This window comes from Penicillium roqueforti, assembly GCF_015533775.1.
Source record: "Penicillium roqueforti strain LCP96 04111 chromosome Unknown scaffold_19, whole genome shotgun sequence".
In the NCBI taxonomy this organism is placed as follows: Eukaryota; Fungi; Ascomycota; class Eurotiomycetes; order Eurotiales; family Aspergillaceae; genus Penicillium; species Penicillium roqueforti.
Window position 1 is genome coordinate 29,239 of NW_024067583.1, and position 15,868 is coordinate 45,106.

Genomic DNA, 15,868 nt, shown 5'->3' on the forward strand with positions numbered 1-15,868 from the left:
CCAAATCATCCATGCACTCCAACCCCAACCCCAACCCCGAACCCCGAGCATCCAAAATAATGCCGCCCCTAAATCCAACCTCGCAGGTATGTGTAACTTGTTCTCTGCAGCTACCCGAAAGGACCGCGTGTCCTGTGGGATTCCGAATCTGAATCTGCTGTATCCATTTTGCCATGCGCCCCTACGATCATGTATCCCTGCGGGTGTTCCCCCTGCTTCTTTTCCCCCTGAGCCACGGGGGGTGTGTCTTAAATTGCCATGTTTCTTTTCTTTTTTTTTCCTGCGACGATCATACCTGGATGTGTTATTATCCAGGGAGCGGTTCGGTCTCGGGGCTATGGGCGTTTGAGTTTCGGCTTCCAGTCTTACGTGTGTTGGGACCTGTTTGAATTAGGCAGGAGATGAGATGAGATGAGATGAGATGGAATATTCTTTTCTTTGATTGTCTGAGACAAGGTTCTTCACGGTCCAGCCGAGACTTGACCGTTCGATTTCTTTTTCCCCGTGGATGGACATCCCGATGTTAAACGCAACCACAGTATAGAAAGGAGGAAAGAAGGAATGCTGATATTTACTTGCACATGTATCAGGAGGCAATCGCCAGACTTCGAAATTACATCCCTCCGCCAACAACGTACTACTCGGTCCCGGTAAGCAGACGGGCGGCAGTGCTGCTACTGCTCTTCGCCGACGCCAAGGGCGATCTTAGGGTGGTGGTTACGATCCGGGCTAAGACACTAAGTTCGTGTGAGTGACCAGAACTTAGAAAATACGTGGATCAGCCCTGTTCCCAGGCTGCATGACATGGGTTGGTTGTTCGGGACTAGGCTAATGATATTCGGGTCTACGGAGTAGACGCGGGAGATGCTGCATTGCCAGGTGGTAAGTTTGACAGCTCCAGACTCTGCAAGGCAAAGGCAAAAGAGAAAGGAATAAAAAAAAGAATAAATTCCTCGCTTAAAATAAACTAACCCCTTCTTCACCGGAGTAGGCCGAGCAGAAAATACAGAATCCGCCTTCCAAACGGCGCGGCGCGAGGCATGTGAGGAGATCGGCCTCCCCGACATTCAGGAAAGGGAAAAGCTTCCACCCCCGTTCAGCGTGGAGCATCTCTGCGAGTTCCCGGCAAATCTTGCCCGAACGGAGGTGGTGGTTCGTCCCTGCGTTGCGCTCCTCCACAGTTATGATGCGGGCTTGGGGCTGAATTCTAATCCTGAGGTGTCACTTATTCCTATTCTGGACACGAGAGAGGTTGAGGTTGTTTTTACGGCGCCGTTCCAGGACTTTCTGCGCGGACATGGAGAGAATGGGGAGGACTGGTATCGTGGGTCTTGGGGGATGTGGCATAATTCGCAATGGAGAAGTAAGTGGCCTCCCCCTATGTTGATGTATGTGTTGTGTCTGTGTTGTGTGTGGGATTGCCAAGTGGAGGACGTCCCAAATAGGAAATAGCCTGGAGACTAACTACGCCACTAGTGCATCAGTTCTTTGTTCCCAGAGCAGACCAAGTCTACCGTATCTTTGGCATGACTGCACGCATTATCGTCGACGCAGCCCGGGTCGCATACGCGCAGGAACCGGAATTCGAACATAACAGTCATTTTGGCGACGAGGCCATGATCGCCGACCTGCGCCAGTTGGGCCGGTTAGGTGAAAAGGCCAAAGTTTAGGAGAAGGACTGTGCAGATAGACATGCCAATAAGAAGTATATAAATAAGACGGCCAATCAGACGAGGGCGTAAGCGGATCAAGGGCGATCAAGTCCTTGCGTCAGTTCGTTTGACGATGTCTGTTTGTTAATAAGATTAGGCGTTAAGGGTCTGTTAGTTATAAGCCCTGATCTCTCCTTGCATCGGATATCATTCATAACTTCACTCTTCGTCTTTCTTTGTTACACCTACTTATTTCCATTTCTTTGATGCGTATTTGATTGTTCGACATTCGACATTTCCAAATGCCAACCTTGTACACCCGAATGGCTCCCCCCGTTCGACCATCTCGCTCACTCGAAGGACTCGAGCGAGTAATCCCACCACTGTCACCCCAACCTCCCTTCTCAAATCGCTCCGATCTCTTCCTCAACAAACCCCTCCCCGCAAAACCCCTGGACCCAGAATGTTCGGCGATGTGGAGTGACTCCGACAGCGACACCGAAAGCACCCTCGACAGCATCACCAGCGAACCCCGCCACTCCGCAGACAGCTATCCCATCGGCATCTTCGTCAGTTCCGGCTCCGACTTTGACGACTTGGGCGATCACCCGCCTCCAGCCGATCAGCTCCTGAGACTATCCCCACAGCCTCCACATAAACGCACGGACTCGATCGATATCAATATCCCCGAGCCGTCAGTCTCAGTATCGTCTTCGTTTTCGTCCCAGTACGGACGGCCCTCGAACTGGAGCCAGAACCGCACGGGCACGAATCACTACTTCCGCGAGAAAAAGTGGGATTATTTCCCGGAACTCGCGCCCTCCGCTGTCCAAGCAAGTGGCCGCATCAGCCCAAACATGAACAATAAATCCCGCAAAATCGGAAACCCGCTGGAATTCGCCAAGGGCAAGTACCGCTGGCACTCGCTCGACCGCGGCGGTCTCGTCGGAGTGCGTGACTCGATCAAGACGTACGTGCACCGCACTCTCTCGCGCGACTCGACAGAGAATAAACCAAAGGAAATTACCCGTCCGGCGACGGCGCCTATGGACCACCATCTTAATGATGTAGGCGGTGCGCTCGGTAACACACCGCAGCAATCTACTTTAGCTTTGGTTTTGGACACGCAGGCCGCGCTGCGAGCCCCGTCCGTCGCAACGTCCAGCAGCAGCGACTACGACTATACCAACCACAGATTCCATCTTCAGACACCGACCTCGCCTACTTCGCTTTCATCCCCGACAACGCCACGGCAGAAACAGCTCGCCGTGCCGCTATCCGCGTACCAGAAACACGGGCCCGTGATCTGGGACGCGCCCAAGAAGACTAAGAAGCGCAATGTTCAGTTCCCGAGATACAAGTCCCCGCCTGGATCCGTGGCAGAGCCTTCTTCGTCTTCGGCTCCCGATTTGTCTTACTCTAATGCTACGCTGGCTTCGCGGAAGTCGCAGAACAATACCCGGGGCGTGTTCCTGAAACGAATTGGGGAGTCCAAGGATGATCGCAGGAGGGAGCAGTTGAAGGCGCAGATCAAGTTGGTTGGGCCTGTTAATCCGCATACTTATGTGCAGGCTGATCCGTGGGTTTGATTGTGTTTCTTGTTTTGTTTTTGTTCTTCAGCACTACTCTCATGACTTCTCACGACATCTATACCTATCTATACCCTCTTCACTTATGTCTTTGTTCTTGTTTTTACTGCATATTCTGTCTTGTTCTGTGGCTTCAGTTGTACCTTGTTATTATTAGATTTTCTAAATATTTCCAAACAAGTACTTCTAGCTCAACTTGGTGTAAGCCATGACTCTTGGAAATCAGTTTCAATCATACCATTCCACCTCATTTAGATACTCAACTGCGTCGTAAACTCAATAATCAATTAAACTTCTCTGCACAACACCTAATCACCTCTACAGACGCTAGTTTCTTACATGCACATCCATACCGCACAGGTGCATACAGCCAACAAACCAACGTAGATCGCCACTGTCAGGCAACTCCAGTCATATTTGAGATACACCCGCCTTGACACCACTCTACTCCGCACTTAGTCAAAGCCACGTCTGCCATTATCCTTGTATTATATATTCCAATTGGTTCATCTCAGGGCAAGGGTTCCTACTGCCTGCAATGCAATCCAAGAAATTAAATTAAATGAGGGGTAAACCAGGGCCTGAACTCTCTTACCAACTCGCACTGAGATATTTCCTGAGTGTAACCAACCCTCGTGTTGGCAAGCAGTTCTCCGCACAACTAGCGGTGGGTGTGTAGATGAGCTGTTCGTTGGGGAATAGCCCTATCATTATTATTGTGCGGAATGTGGATGTCCACTATATCGGGTGTCATCACCGACTTTTAGAATTGTAAGTTGCTCGGCCTAATTACTCTAAGGGGAGTTGGGCCGGTCTATTGTAGAAACCAATTAATGAGAATAATACTGAATAATATCCATGCTGTAGGACATGAGATACGTTGATCAACCCCACTTTGCATTTGGGCTAAGCGTTGGGCTGGCTATGTACTTCGCTACATGAAGAAACGAAGGATATGTGCGTATCCGAGCTGTCGTCGGGTCGGTGATGGGTCGGAATTCGACGAAGATCTAGATGTCGGATCGGATGTGTTGACTTTGTGTTCATCTTGGCTTGGACAGGTCGACCTTCTCAAGTTCTATGTTCCAAGGTTAATATGGTGGCTTACTGTGGGTATCCTTGGAATAATAAGATCGCACCTATCTCAATTCTAGAAGCGACTTGTATCTATCATGACGAGGTCGCTCATCCCGATCTGTATTTTGGCCTCTGTGGCGGTATGCTGGTAGAAAGGGCCGCTAGCAGAGTCTAGAGCTATGAGCATTCCATGGTGACGATTTGATATAGTTTAGGGCTTTGTGGATGGTCGCTATCAGGATTAACAGTCAGCTTCTATACTTCACGGTATAGAACTTGGATAACCTGAATATCAAGTTGGTTAACACTGTTCTATCGCTTGTATAATCAGATTTCCAGAACAATGGCTTTTTTCAGCCGCAAACTAATGTACAAACTACTTTTTCATTGTTATTGCGGTCACTTTCAACAGGACGTCAAGACTAGAAGACAGAGGATAATCATGGAAGTAATTCAATGTGCCATCTCTTGTATCCATATTCTAGTCCGGAGTCAGACAAACTATACCACAGCGACTCATTCATCCAACATACAAAGGGTTTTACACCAATTACAATCAACTGATGACTGCACATAGACTCAAGATCTCCACTTGAGGCAACAATGAGATCCCTCCAAGCGGAGTCGCCGCTGACCTAAGGTGCGGCCCCGTTTTCTTCTAGTATACGTGGACCTCATACACGGCGACCTAGTATACGGCGACCTAATATACAGCGACCTAGTATACGCGGACCAACCTGGGTATATAAGTCGGAGACTTCCCCACGTCAGACGATCTTTCTACCAACCTACACCGCTGCAGTCATCCCTGACTGCAGTCAATGTCAGACATGGTGACATGTCCTGACCATGGAAAGGACCTGTGAAGGTCTCTTCATGTGGAATCTCAGGCATTGCCTGGACTTGGGCTTGTTCTTTTTGATGTGCCTTTCCCGGTAAGTGAAATATGCTTTGTTCTCTCTTGTTGTGTCAGTCGCTAATATGTATATGGGTAGGCCACTGAGAATTTTGGTCGCTCGTCTCAAGGGCGATATTGATGAGTCCTTTGAAATGACGGGGCAGATGAAGAGCGTCCTGACCATGGAAAGGACCTGTGAAAAGGTCTATTCATGTGGAATCTCAGGCATTGCCTGAACTTGGCCTTGCTCTCTTTGATGTGCTTTCCCGGTATGCACTATGCTTTTTCTCTCTTGTTGTGTCAGTCGCTAATAGGTATACGGGTAGGTCACCTTTGAGATTTTTTGGATGCTCATCCAAAGGGTGATATCGACGAGCAGTTCGCAACGATGGGGCAGATGATGAGTGTCCTGACCCTCGGAAATGACCTGTAAAGGTCTACTCATGAGGAATCTCTGGCATGGTGCCCTGGTTTTGCGTGTTTTGTTTTTGATGTGCCTTGCCTGGTACGTGAACTATACTTTCTCTCTTGATGTGTGTGTCGCTAATGGGTATACGGGCAGGTCCTTTCTAAGAGCCATTTAACACTCTCCCAAAGGGTGATATCACCCAGAGCATTTTGCCATGACGGAGCCTGTGCTGGAACAATTTCAGGCACCGGCTTAATGATCGAGTGACTGTCTAAAGCTCATCAAATCCGTGCACTCGGATACAATGAGAACCTCGGGCAGACTGGTTTGATGTCGTCGAAAAGATAAAGCATCTATCGACATAGAAAACGACGGATGAGACCTCTTGGTCAGTGGTGGAGCATGTGGGTCGATGAGCGTGAGTAACTCGAGATACACTTGTCAGGTCGTGGAAAGATCCCTATACTAACCAAAAGTCTAGTCCGCAATGCGAGCTTCTCGTGCGTTTCCCTGCAAGGGACGCTCAAGAAGGTCCCGGTCGATTGTGTTGGAGTTTATCAAGCTGCCGCAAGGCCTTCGCTTGCTCTTCTGCCCTACAGAAGATTTCTTGTCTTGGATTCGAAATGTCTCCAAGACCAAAGGCAAAGGCAAGATGGCCGGGGGGGGGGGAGAACGGAGGGCGTTGATATGGTCGGGGTTGGGGTGGTTGAATCGGCCGATGCGGCCGTGGCTGCCGACGTCTTCCATTGCCCCGACCCCGGCCCTAGCAACTCAAGAGAAGGATCTTTTGGAAGTGGAATTTTGAGCTATGTTTCTTGTTGCAATCACCGACTGAGAACTGGCCCATGTCGGTGGCCTGGTTCCTTTTTCTCGCGCGGGCCATGAGCCTGCTGCTCGTGTACCTGAAACATGGTATGAGGTGCTGAATTCCTGGGGAAGCGTTGATAGAGGGAGGTGTGTCTCCCATCTCATAATCTCAATACGGAGAGTTCCCACGGGGAGGCATCACTTCGGAAAAATCACAAGTTCCTTGATATCAAAGCAATCAAAGCAATCAAAGCAATCAAAGCACATTGAAAGCCGTCCTAAGACAACAATTGGAACGTCAAGTATAGACCGAATTCCGCTCTTCAAGCCTAGGTTAAAGTCTTTGCTCATTTCTTCTTTCTATCTGATACCCCAGGAAGAGAGAGAGCTGTGTCAGGTCGCATTGGAGAGATGTCAGTTTGGCGGAAGTCGAGCACCATCAATTCCGATAGCTAGGAGAGATAAATCACGGGCACAGCGCAAGAACTCGACTAAGATGCCTTGAGAATAAAGAAGTAGATGTTGTACTCCGTGTTGTATAGTTGACGATCGAATGCCAAGGAAACATCAGAGCCCCGCCATTCACCGAAGATTCACCTTCGGAGTATGGACACCTTCGGGGTATGGACTCTTGTCATGACTCATTGCTCCGATCTGCTTCAAGTCTGATTTCTTTCGTTACCTTTGTGCGCTTCGTTTACTGCACTCTAGACTCCTACTCCTCTCGGCATCATGGCGCAAGAATCCTCGCAAGTCGCGCCCCGCTACCTGACCGGCGATAAGGCCGGCCTCCAGGAATTCCTAGCCAGATTCGATGTGAGCACACGTTTTGGATCTACCGATGTACTAGAGAGTCCTGTTACTAACCAGATTCTGTACAGGTATTCCTCTTCGACTGTGATGGTCTGTCCCCTCTGTATCGGCCGAAGCTCCCCGCAGCGCTGAACGCGTCGCAACAACCGCTGAGACAATAATATTTAGGCGTCTTATGGTCCGGCGACCACCTCTTCCCCGGAACAGTAGAGACACTGGAGCTTCTCCGAAAGAATGGTGCGCATTAAATACCAAGTGCGCAAACAGAGGTTAATAATCCCCAGGGAAGCAAATCGTTTTCGTGACGAATAACAGCACCAAGTCGCGCGCAGACTACCGCAAGAAACTCGAAGGCTTAGGGATCCCTAGTACAGTGGTCAGTGATACCACCGATTAATCACCTCACCCAGTGGCAGCGACTCACAACCAAACAGGAAGAGATCTTCTCCTCCTCATACAGCGCCTCTATATACATTTCGCGCATCCTCCAACTCCCCGAAAACAAGCGCAAAGTCTACGTGATCGGCGAGACAGGCATCGAGCAAGAGCTCCGCTCCGAGAATGTCCCTTTCATCGGCGGCACAGACCCTGCCTACCGCCGCGACGTCACGTCAGAGGACTACAACAAGATCGCGGCGGGCGATGAGTCCGTCCTAGACCCGGAGGTTGGTGTCGTGCTTGTCGGTCTCGACTTCCACGTGAATTACCTCAAGATCGCGCTGGCATACCACTACATCAAGCGCGGAGCGATCTTCCTCGCCACGAACGTCGACTCCACCCTTCCGCACTCGGGGTCTTTTTTCCCTGGCGCTGGCTCCATGAGCGCGCCGCTGATAATGATGCTGAATCAGGAACCGGTCGCTCTCGGAAAACCCAGTCAGGCTATGATGGATTCCATCGAGGGTAAGTTCAAGTTTGATCGTAGCCGGACTTGCATGGTTGGTGACCGTGTGAATACCGATATTCGCTTTGGACTTGAGGGTAAACTTGGCGGTACGCTGGGTGTCTTGACTGGTGTCTCTTCTGAGGAGGAGTTCGTGTCTGGGGATGTCAGGCCTCATGCTTACTTGGATGCGCTTTCTGATCTACTAGCCTCGGAGGGGGCCTGAAAGATTTGTATTATAACAAATGTTGTATTTAGAGATAGACATACGAACACAATGATTCACCCATAGAATATCTGTAGCCAGGGCTATCCTATCGAGTTTCGCTTCTTCCATGACAAAATGTCTTCATACGGGTATGTGTACTACAAGTAATACCAAACAAGTCCCCTCGTAGATCGGAAATATCAATTTACCCTCGGCAATTCTCCCCACTCAATGATGTCCAGTTCCACAGCTCCGGGGCGATGGACCTCGGGAGTTATATTCAGGCATTGGAAGCCCTAATTAGTTCACTAAGAGCTTTCCAAAGTTGATAATTAACTATAACTACCAGCTTATTAAAAAGGATAAGGAAGTCCCCTAAATCCAAAGGTCGGGTTTATTCTACAATTCGATAAAGTCCAGGTCTCTGTTCATGCGCCTTTCAGGGCTTAATTGTTGCTTCCATCTCGCTTCCTATACCTCCAGCCTTCGGTGACCGGCAAAAATAACCCTATCGGATGGCCTACTGCATAGAGATGTCACCATCCCTATCGGGAAGAGCGCTAGCTAGTGCAGTAACAAGGATTCCCTGTATCGGTTTAGTTGTGATGTAAGAGATTCTCCTAGAATCAATACTCACGATGTCGATCTGTTCAAGAAGGTTCATTGGGTCGATAGTATGGTCCTTAAGGGTAGTGTCAGTAATGAATCAAAATAGTTCAGCTGGGGGATCTTGTACGCGGCAGAGTGTCTCGACGGCGGATTTCCAAAGAGCGAATAGTGGACAACGCCGCTGAAGGTGTCTGGGGTCGTGGCAGAGGTAACAGGCCGGTGTGATGGCGATGCTGCTCTGTGACATACTCTTTATTTGTTAGTTGTTGGTCTAAAAGGGTTTGTTCTCAGACTGGTTATAGATATGAGAGTGGCATGGTGGAGTATGACTTACCTGGTGCTGGTGTTGGCCTTGGTGTTGATACTGTTGTTGTAGGTTTCGGTGATACTGTTGTCTATCGTCATGACCAGCTCCTTGGGTAGCTCTACCAGCACGATTGGGGTCACGACTAGCTCCCTGGCGTTGTCTGATAGGGCGTGTAGAGTCCATATCAAGATGAGTGAGAATATAAGTCTTGAAGTCGCAGAATATGTTGAGGATCAAGACTTGGGAATTTCAGATTCTTGACCAAAGATGAGAGTTGGTAGGAGATACGAAGTAGAACGGCAAGCTCCTTCATGGTTGGTTAAGCAGAGTAAGAGGGAGTTGAGCTCCTCTCCCCTAACCACCTCCTATGCTTCTCCTACCTCCTTTTTGTTTGACGCCTGTATTTGGATCTTGCTTTATTGCTGGTAAAACGAAAGAAAGGTCTGGGATAAAGCTACAATCGTTGTTTGATTTAGGGGACTTTACTTCACGCTATTTCCAAGTCTATATTGTTATTTACTGGCGCCAGCTCATCGACGTCCTAGTCTTCAGTCAAATCATCGAATCAGAAGCGTGTCTACCCCCTATTCACCAGAAAAGCTCAAGACGCAGTCATGTACATGATTACTAGCTATGCGTGTGCATAAATTACTCGTCAAGTAGTTCAGACTCACTCGGTACTTAGTAGTTCACAGAAAAGCACCGTGAAAGGGTATCATGATCATTCCATTCGAACAAGATCTGAGTGCTAAAAAACCGAATATAACGCCTCAAACATGTAGGCGTCCTTGTCCTGAACGCCTTTTTTCCGATCAAATATTCGGAGTCTCACTGCTGACCATAAGGGTCAAGGGTTGGGGAAACCGCCTCTAGTTTCCACGCAGAACTCCAGCGATGCGTAATGCTAGGTCCAACATGGAGAGATGCTCGTCGGATCCATCAACCAGTCGCTTGTCGACCTCTGAGAAGAGCATGACAATCTTGTTTTTCTGAATATCGGGAATTGCCTCGTTGAACACTACACGGCGGTATAACTAGAAAGGTCAGCAAAGGTATGGGGAACACCCAGGAAGAAGACAAACCTGTCCAACCAGCTGCGTAGCACTCCAGCCATCAGCCACAATATCCGTAATCACCCCCGAGACAGCCTCGTAGGCCGACGCACCACTCGTAGGCTGCATAGCCTCGACAAGAGAATCCAAAACATCATCCGGCAGCACCCCGGCGATTTCCTCAATGCTGTTAACCGTAATAACACTAGAATTACTACCCACATCCGTCATCTCCGCATCATCATCGGCATCCTTCACAGCAGGCGGCTTCGTAGGACCGACCAAGCGCGCCGCGCTCTGCAGATACGTGATGGCACGACGCAAATCACCCTCGCCACACCGGATAAGCGTATCAACAACTCCATCCTCAAGCTGCAAGCCCTCCTGCTCTGCGATATTCGAGATCCGCTCACCAGCAGCGCTATTATCCAGCATCTTGAACCGGAACTTGCTGCAACGACTGGCGAGCGGCTCGATGATGCGCGTGACGTAGTTGCAGACAAGACAGAAACGTGTGATCCGACTGTATGTCTCCATCGTGCGGCGCAAAGCGGACTGTGCGTCTTGCGTCATGCTGTCTGCCTCGTCGAGGATGATGATCTTGAATGGTGGACATGGGTACTGTGCGCGGTAGGCGGCGTCCAGGCCTGTTGGTTGGGAGAGCTGGGCTCGCGCGAAATTCTTCACTTTGTCGCGGACGATGCCGATACCGCGCTCGTCGGAGGCGTTGAGTTCGAGGATTCGGGAGCGGTAAAGGGCGGGCCCGAAGAGGGATTTGGCGAGGGCGAGGATTGTGGATGTTTTTCCTGTGCCGGGGGGTCCGTAGAAGAGCATATGGGGGAGCTGCGAGTGTTATTTTATTGCTTCAATTGTTCGGGGCGGGTGGTTTACGTTTGAAGCTTGCAGAGTGCGCCGCAAGACTTTGGTCGTGTGGTCTTGCGCAGCAACATCATCCAGGGTCTTGGGGCGACTAATTGATATTAGCCAATGCTGGGTAAGCTGGAATAGAGCATTGACTTACTATTTCTCAACCCACGGCTGGAGTTTAGTTGAGTCTTCCTTGTTGTCGCCAGCCTTGAGCTTAGAGCTGCTGGATGCTGCGGCGGCAGCGGCACGAGCCTTATTATTGAAAAAAGAGGCAGCCATTGTTGTTGAATAGCCGAAATTAACAAGGCAGGTTATCTCGAGAGCTGCTCTGCGATGTGTTGGAGTCTTTCTGACGCCCTCCACAATCAAGACGCGTCTCCACGTGACACGCGCAGCACTTAAACACTAGCCAATGAGAGCAGCTCACTGTCTGAGTATACTTCAACCTATCGCCAGCGTTAATGCTGGTCTTATAGACTATGGGGATCAACATTGCGAGGGTCATGATTGCATGGTATCTCATTAATGCTTGTATCAATATTTATAGCTTATAGCTCGTCTCGCACCGGCTCCTCCATCCCAGCCTCGAACATCCTCTTTTTTGTATTCCGGGGAAGCTTTGCTTGTCTTGCCCTCTCCTCCGGGGTGACGTCGTCAATGTCTACGCTTTTTTGTCTCTCTTGCTCGACCATATCGCCAATTTTATCAATTACACGATTGCTGTCGATGGGTGCGGTCGGCTCTTGCTCCCAGGCGGTGCTACTGGCTGTCACGGTTCCTGTTGTAGCCGCCGTGGCCATTTGATGGATAGCCGTAGAGACGTCCCTTGAGATGGATTGAGAAGCAGACTGCACAGCTGTAGTGGATAGCCCGGCTGCACCTGTTGCAAACGCAAGCCGAGCAAAGAGCTTCAAAGGCTGCCATACGAGCCACCAAAGAGGCCCATAAAAGACACGTCGGAATAGGAGCCAGCCAATTGTCGCAAGAAGGATATAGAAAGCAGTCTCAAGGTACCATGTGTCGGACTTTTGGGAACGGAGAAGAGAGTTCGCTAGACTGCGAGTTGAAGAGAGAAGTGTATCAAGGCTGCTATAGGACTCAGACAGAGAGGAGATCGCGGCTGTGGATTGTTCTGATTAAGAATATTAGCGTCTGGTAGGATAAGGAAATGGATAGATGTACTTACCAAGAGTTGATTGGGCAAAATGGCTACGGGAGAGCTCCGCCTGCATGAGTTGATGGGTTCTGCGTAGCGCAGATGTCACATCGTTCGAGGCGTTCAAAACAAGATCATCCTGGGTGAACTTCTCTGACGGCTTCTTCTTTTCGGAAGAGTACGATCTCGACAGCAGCAAATCTCTCTCCTTCCGCCTGGCGAGTTCGGCATTCCGCTTCGCTTGTAATTGGGCGGTTCGGAAATCACCTCGTGTTCTGAAGGGCCGATTAGCACATGCTACATATTTCAAGACTAGCCAGTGGACTATGACAAGGAATCTCGCCGGCATGCGCAGTCGTTGAAGGGTATCTTACCTCATGAGATCCTCAGCCAATCGCCCTGCCATAGAAACAACCCGCTCTTTCTCAACCTCCTTCTGTCCATGCACAGCAGATGACTTGCGCCTGCTATCTGAGCCAGTTTCCAGCGCTTCAACCTCCACACGCAGCAGCTCCAACTCTTGTTCGGCTTCCTTCAGCCGGGAATGTATCTCACCCCCAAGCTCCAGACGTGCTTCATCTCCCTGTCCAATAGAAGCAGTAAAATCGCGCAGTCGATCCACGAGGGGCTGGATTTGTCCTAGGGAAGCCGAGAGCTCTTTCACGCGGCCCTGGAGAGCTGTCGTGGAGGACATGTTGTTATAGACGCATTCAAGTGCTGTTTGTTCGGGGAGTAGAAGGGGTGTCTCTGAAAATAGACACAAGTGTAGAATAAACCGAGAGATTCAAAACAATAAGTTGCTTCATAAGTGTCGAGTTGTTCAACTCAAGAGTTGCCAGCGTCATTAGGCGTTGTGTTTGCATCCGAGTCAAACATGCCCCATTTCCTCCAACCGCAATTCGCAACGGCCTCCGATGTGGTGAGAACTTCCAATTGACCTTGCGCCATTACCTATCAGACTTGTCGCAGACCGACTAGGGTCCAAGCAATTTTCTCATTGGATCAATCTCCCACCGAGGGTCATTTGTCCAACTGCTGCGTAATCTACTGCAGAAACACCACCTTTAAAAAACTTCCCGCCAACCCTCATCCACTCAGGTACGCAACAACGGAACCAAGACGGAGCTATAGGATATCATTCGCTCTTGAAAGATTAAAACTGATCAATTTACCAGTCCACAAAAGTCTCTCTCCCACTCACCACTCAACCGCAACAATGGGCATCCCCATCGCCACGATAACCACCTTCCGGACCGCCTACAACCCCTTCTCCCGCGCTGCCCGGCCATGCCGCCTCTTCCTAGGCATGCTGCGCACACCAGACACTATCCCAACCAGCAGCCCGACGCACATTGATATCAAGGTCAAGCAATTGCCGCGCAACTCCACCGAGTCACCGACCATGACTATCGGGTTCAAGGGCGGCAAGGAACTTACGCTGGATGTCGGAAAGCGCGGGCTGAAGATTGGCGATGTTATTGAGGAGGTGTCTCGTGTTGGCCGAGCTCTGCAGCGTGAGGCCAGCTTGAAGAACTAAGAGATTTTGTTGTTCGAGCTTGTATTCGTGTATTATATTACCTATCATTTTCATCTAACGATTCTGGCGCTGTTGGCGCTGTTGGGCATGTGGAATACTTGAATTATTGTTGGTAAAAACCATAAGATGTTCATGCTTCTACCTGATACTAGGATTACTGGAGTGGATTTGATCTTGCACAAACTGATCCTGAAAGTGATTGTTTCATTGCTATCCAGTTGAATTTGCATTTGCCCAGAGATTACTCTTCTCTACACTGTAGTAAGAATTTGAATACTGAGAGCGATTCATTGACAGTTCAGAAATGGGTCTTTTCCTCGGAAAATCGAAGAATGCACTTCCCATCAGGCGTAAGATCATAGGCTTGGAAGTTTTGTGTTAGTTTTATAGGTCTCTTTCAGAGAATATCATTTATACTGCGGCACCTGAGATGAAGAACCACTTGTCAATGCTTCCATCAATGGGAGCAGGGGGGAGGTTCTCGTTGCGGGGGATGGCAGCGAGCTGGGCCTGGTCAACACGGTCGGGAGAGTTCTCGACGGTGGTGTTGGCACTGTGCAGGTTAGCTTCAAATCCTCAAAATAGGATACATGCATGTAGAACTCACAGGCTGATATCGCCACGGGGGGTCTTGCCAGTGACAAGCTTCTCCCAGGCATCGGAGCACTCGCGGATGACATCCTCGGCGTACTTCTTGTTCTTGCACTCGCCGGAGAAGGCGAACTGGTTCTCGGGCTTTCCGTCGGGGATCTTGTAAATGCGGAACCACTCGTTGGTGGCGCGCATGAGACCAGGAAGCTGGCGCTCGACATCCTCGATGTCGTTGAGCTTGGGAGCAAGAGGGTCGTTGACGTCGATGACAATGATCTTCCAGTCGGTCTCCTCCTCGTCAATCAGGGCCATGACGCCGAGAACCTTGACCTGCTTGACCTGGCCGGTGTAGCCGACAAGCTCACCAATCTCGCAAACGTCGAGGGGATCGTTGTCACCCTTGGCCTTGGTCTCGGGGTGGATGGAGTTGGGGTCCTCCCAAGTCTGGTAGATAACGTCAGTTTTCTGCCCCTCTTCTTACCCACGGGTGTGGGAGGAAGGTTCGAAGCTTACGCGAGGGAAGGCACCGTAGTTCCAGAGGTAACCCTTGTGAGGGAAGCAGTTGCGGACGAAGCGGAGCTTGCCCTTCTTGGTGTCCTGCTTGATGGGGTTGAGGAAATCATCCTTGGAGATCTGTGTTGATGCGATCAGTATAAAGCTGAGGTCAATTGCGGGACTGTGTGTCGTACCTCCTGCTTGGCGTTGGTCCAGCGGGGGATCTCAACGACCATGTTCAGGATGGTTTGCTGCTCGTTGGCGTAGAGAGGAATGTCGTGGAAGGGAGAAACAGGGACGCCATCCTTCTCAACGAACACGCGGTGCTCGAGAGTGTATGGGGTACCGATCTTGCGGATGGAGTAAGTCATGTTGGGCGAGGTAGACGAAATGTGTCGAGATACTTGTGCCACACGGGATAAGGGAGAAGAAAAGGAAGAGGAAGAGAGAGGGGCAGCAGAAGTGGGGGGAGCCAGCGCTGCTGATGTGCGCCAAACACGGCGGGAGGCGGTGGAGGTGGCACTTCCCAGTCGGGCCAAGGGAGGACAAGTCATTGGCTGTGTTGGAAAGCTCTGGATGCCGTGTTTGTTTGATTTAGTATTTCAGATACAGAACTTGAAATTGAATGTTATAATCTCAATCAAAGGGTATAGCTGCAATGCGTGGCGGTGTTACCCCTTGTCGGAGGTTTGTATGGGGAAAAATTAAACATGGCAGTTCCGAAACTCGGCTTCTTGTGGTCACCCCGACTTTGATATCCCGACTGGACCAGGCCACTGTGGATGTCTATTGTATATAATTGACTCTATGCGGTGAGACGTACATAGCATACATGTACGCTATATCTTTTAGCTATTTGACAGATGTATGTTGTACACCGCATGTACATACCCGACCCCATACTATGACGCCGATATC

The 15,868-nt window shown here is 50.0% G+C and overlaps 8 protein-coding genes across 8 annotated transcripts; 4 read left to right on the plus strand and 4 right to left on the minus strand.

Moving 5' to 3' along the window:
* Nucleotides 1–581: 581 nt before the first annotated feature.
* Nucleotides 582–1,670, plus strand: LCP9604111_6785 (NUDIX hydrolase; the record flags this gene model as incomplete). The annotated part of the gene is made up of 4 exons (XM_039074744.1): nucleotides 582–747; nucleotides 856–882; nucleotides 992–1,363; nucleotides 1,477–1,670. The coding sequence occupies 4 exons, from the start codon at nucleotides 582–584 to the stop codon at nucleotides 1,668–1,670; spliced, it is 759 nt and encodes a 252-aa protein (XP_038927086.1).
* A 284-nt stretch (nucleotides 1,671–1,954) lies between these two features.
* LCP9604111_6786 (uncharacterized protein) lies at nucleotides 1,955–3,241 on the plus strand (the record flags this gene model as incomplete). Its single annotated transcript, XM_039074745.1, has 1 exon — nucleotides 1,955–3,241. One exon carries the CDS (start codon nucleotides 1,955–1,957, stop codon nucleotides 3,239–3,241), a length of 1,287 nt encoding a protein of 428 aa, XP_038927087.1.
* Nucleotides 3,242–7,164: 3,923 nt separating this feature from the next.
* Nucleotides 7,165–8,354, plus strand: LCP9604111_6787 (uncharacterized protein; the record flags this gene model as incomplete). Its single annotated transcript, XM_039074746.1, has 5 exons — nucleotides 7,165–7,248; nucleotides 7,314–7,335; nucleotides 7,414–7,482; nucleotides 7,530–7,621; nucleotides 7,680–8,354. 5 exons carry the CDS (start codon nucleotides 7,165–7,167, stop codon nucleotides 8,352–8,354), a joined length of 942 nt encoding a protein of 313 aa, XP_038927088.1.
* A 502-nt stretch (nucleotides 8,355–8,856) lies between these two features.
* LCP9604111_6788 (uncharacterized protein) lies at nucleotides 8,857–9,435 on the minus strand (the record flags this gene model as incomplete). The annotated part of the gene is made up of 4 exons (XM_039074747.1): nucleotides 8,857–8,922; nucleotides 8,974–9,018; nucleotides 9,073–9,195; nucleotides 9,280–9,435. The coding sequence occupies 4 exons, from the start codon at nucleotides 9,433–9,435 to the stop codon at nucleotides 8,857–8,859; spliced, it is 390 nt and encodes a 129-aa protein (XP_038927089.1).
* Nucleotides 9,436–10,121: 686 nt separating this feature from the next.
* On the minus strand, nucleotides 10,122–11,450 carry LCP9604111_6789 (replication factor C subunit 2; the record flags this gene model as incomplete). Its single annotated transcript, XM_039074748.1, has 4 exons — nucleotides 10,122–10,286; nucleotides 10,335–11,147; nucleotides 11,196–11,274; nucleotides 11,326–11,450. 4 exons carry the CDS (start codon nucleotides 11,448–11,450, stop codon nucleotides 10,122–10,124), a joined length of 1,182 nt encoding a protein of 393 aa, XP_038927090.1.
* A 269-nt stretch (nucleotides 11,451–11,719) lies between these two features.
* On the minus strand, nucleotides 11,720–13,021 carry LCP9604111_6790 (putative protein transport membrane glycoprotein Sec20; the record flags this gene model as incomplete). Its single annotated transcript, XM_039074750.1, has 3 exons — nucleotides 11,720–12,303; nucleotides 12,358–12,602; nucleotides 12,702–13,021. 3 exons carry the CDS (start codon nucleotides 13,019–13,021, stop codon nucleotides 11,720–11,722), a joined length of 1,149 nt encoding a protein of 382 aa, XP_038927091.1.
* Nucleotides 13,022–13,241: 220 nt separating this feature from the next.
* Nucleotides 13,242–13,683, plus strand: LCP9604111_6791 (uncharacterized protein; the record flags this gene model as incomplete). The annotated part of the gene is made up of 3 exons (XM_039074751.1): nucleotides 13,242–13,246; nucleotides 13,306–13,425; nucleotides 13,503–13,683. The coding sequence occupies 3 exons, from the start codon at nucleotides 13,242–13,244 to the stop codon at nucleotides 13,681–13,683; spliced, it is 306 nt and encodes a 101-aa protein (XP_038927092.1).
* Nucleotides 13,684–14,275: 592 nt separating this feature from the next.
* On the minus strand, nucleotides 14,276–15,321 carry ipp1 (inorganic diphosphatase IPP1; the record flags this gene model as incomplete). Its single annotated transcript, XM_039074752.1, has 4 exons — nucleotides 14,276–14,417; nucleotides 14,472–14,899; nucleotides 14,969–15,088; nucleotides 15,145–15,321. The coding sequence occupies 4 exons, from the start codon at nucleotides 15,319–15,321 to the stop codon at nucleotides 14,276–14,278; spliced, it is 867 nt and encodes a 288-aa protein (XP_038927093.1).
* Between the last annotated feature and the right edge of the window lie 547 nt (nucleotides 15,322–15,868).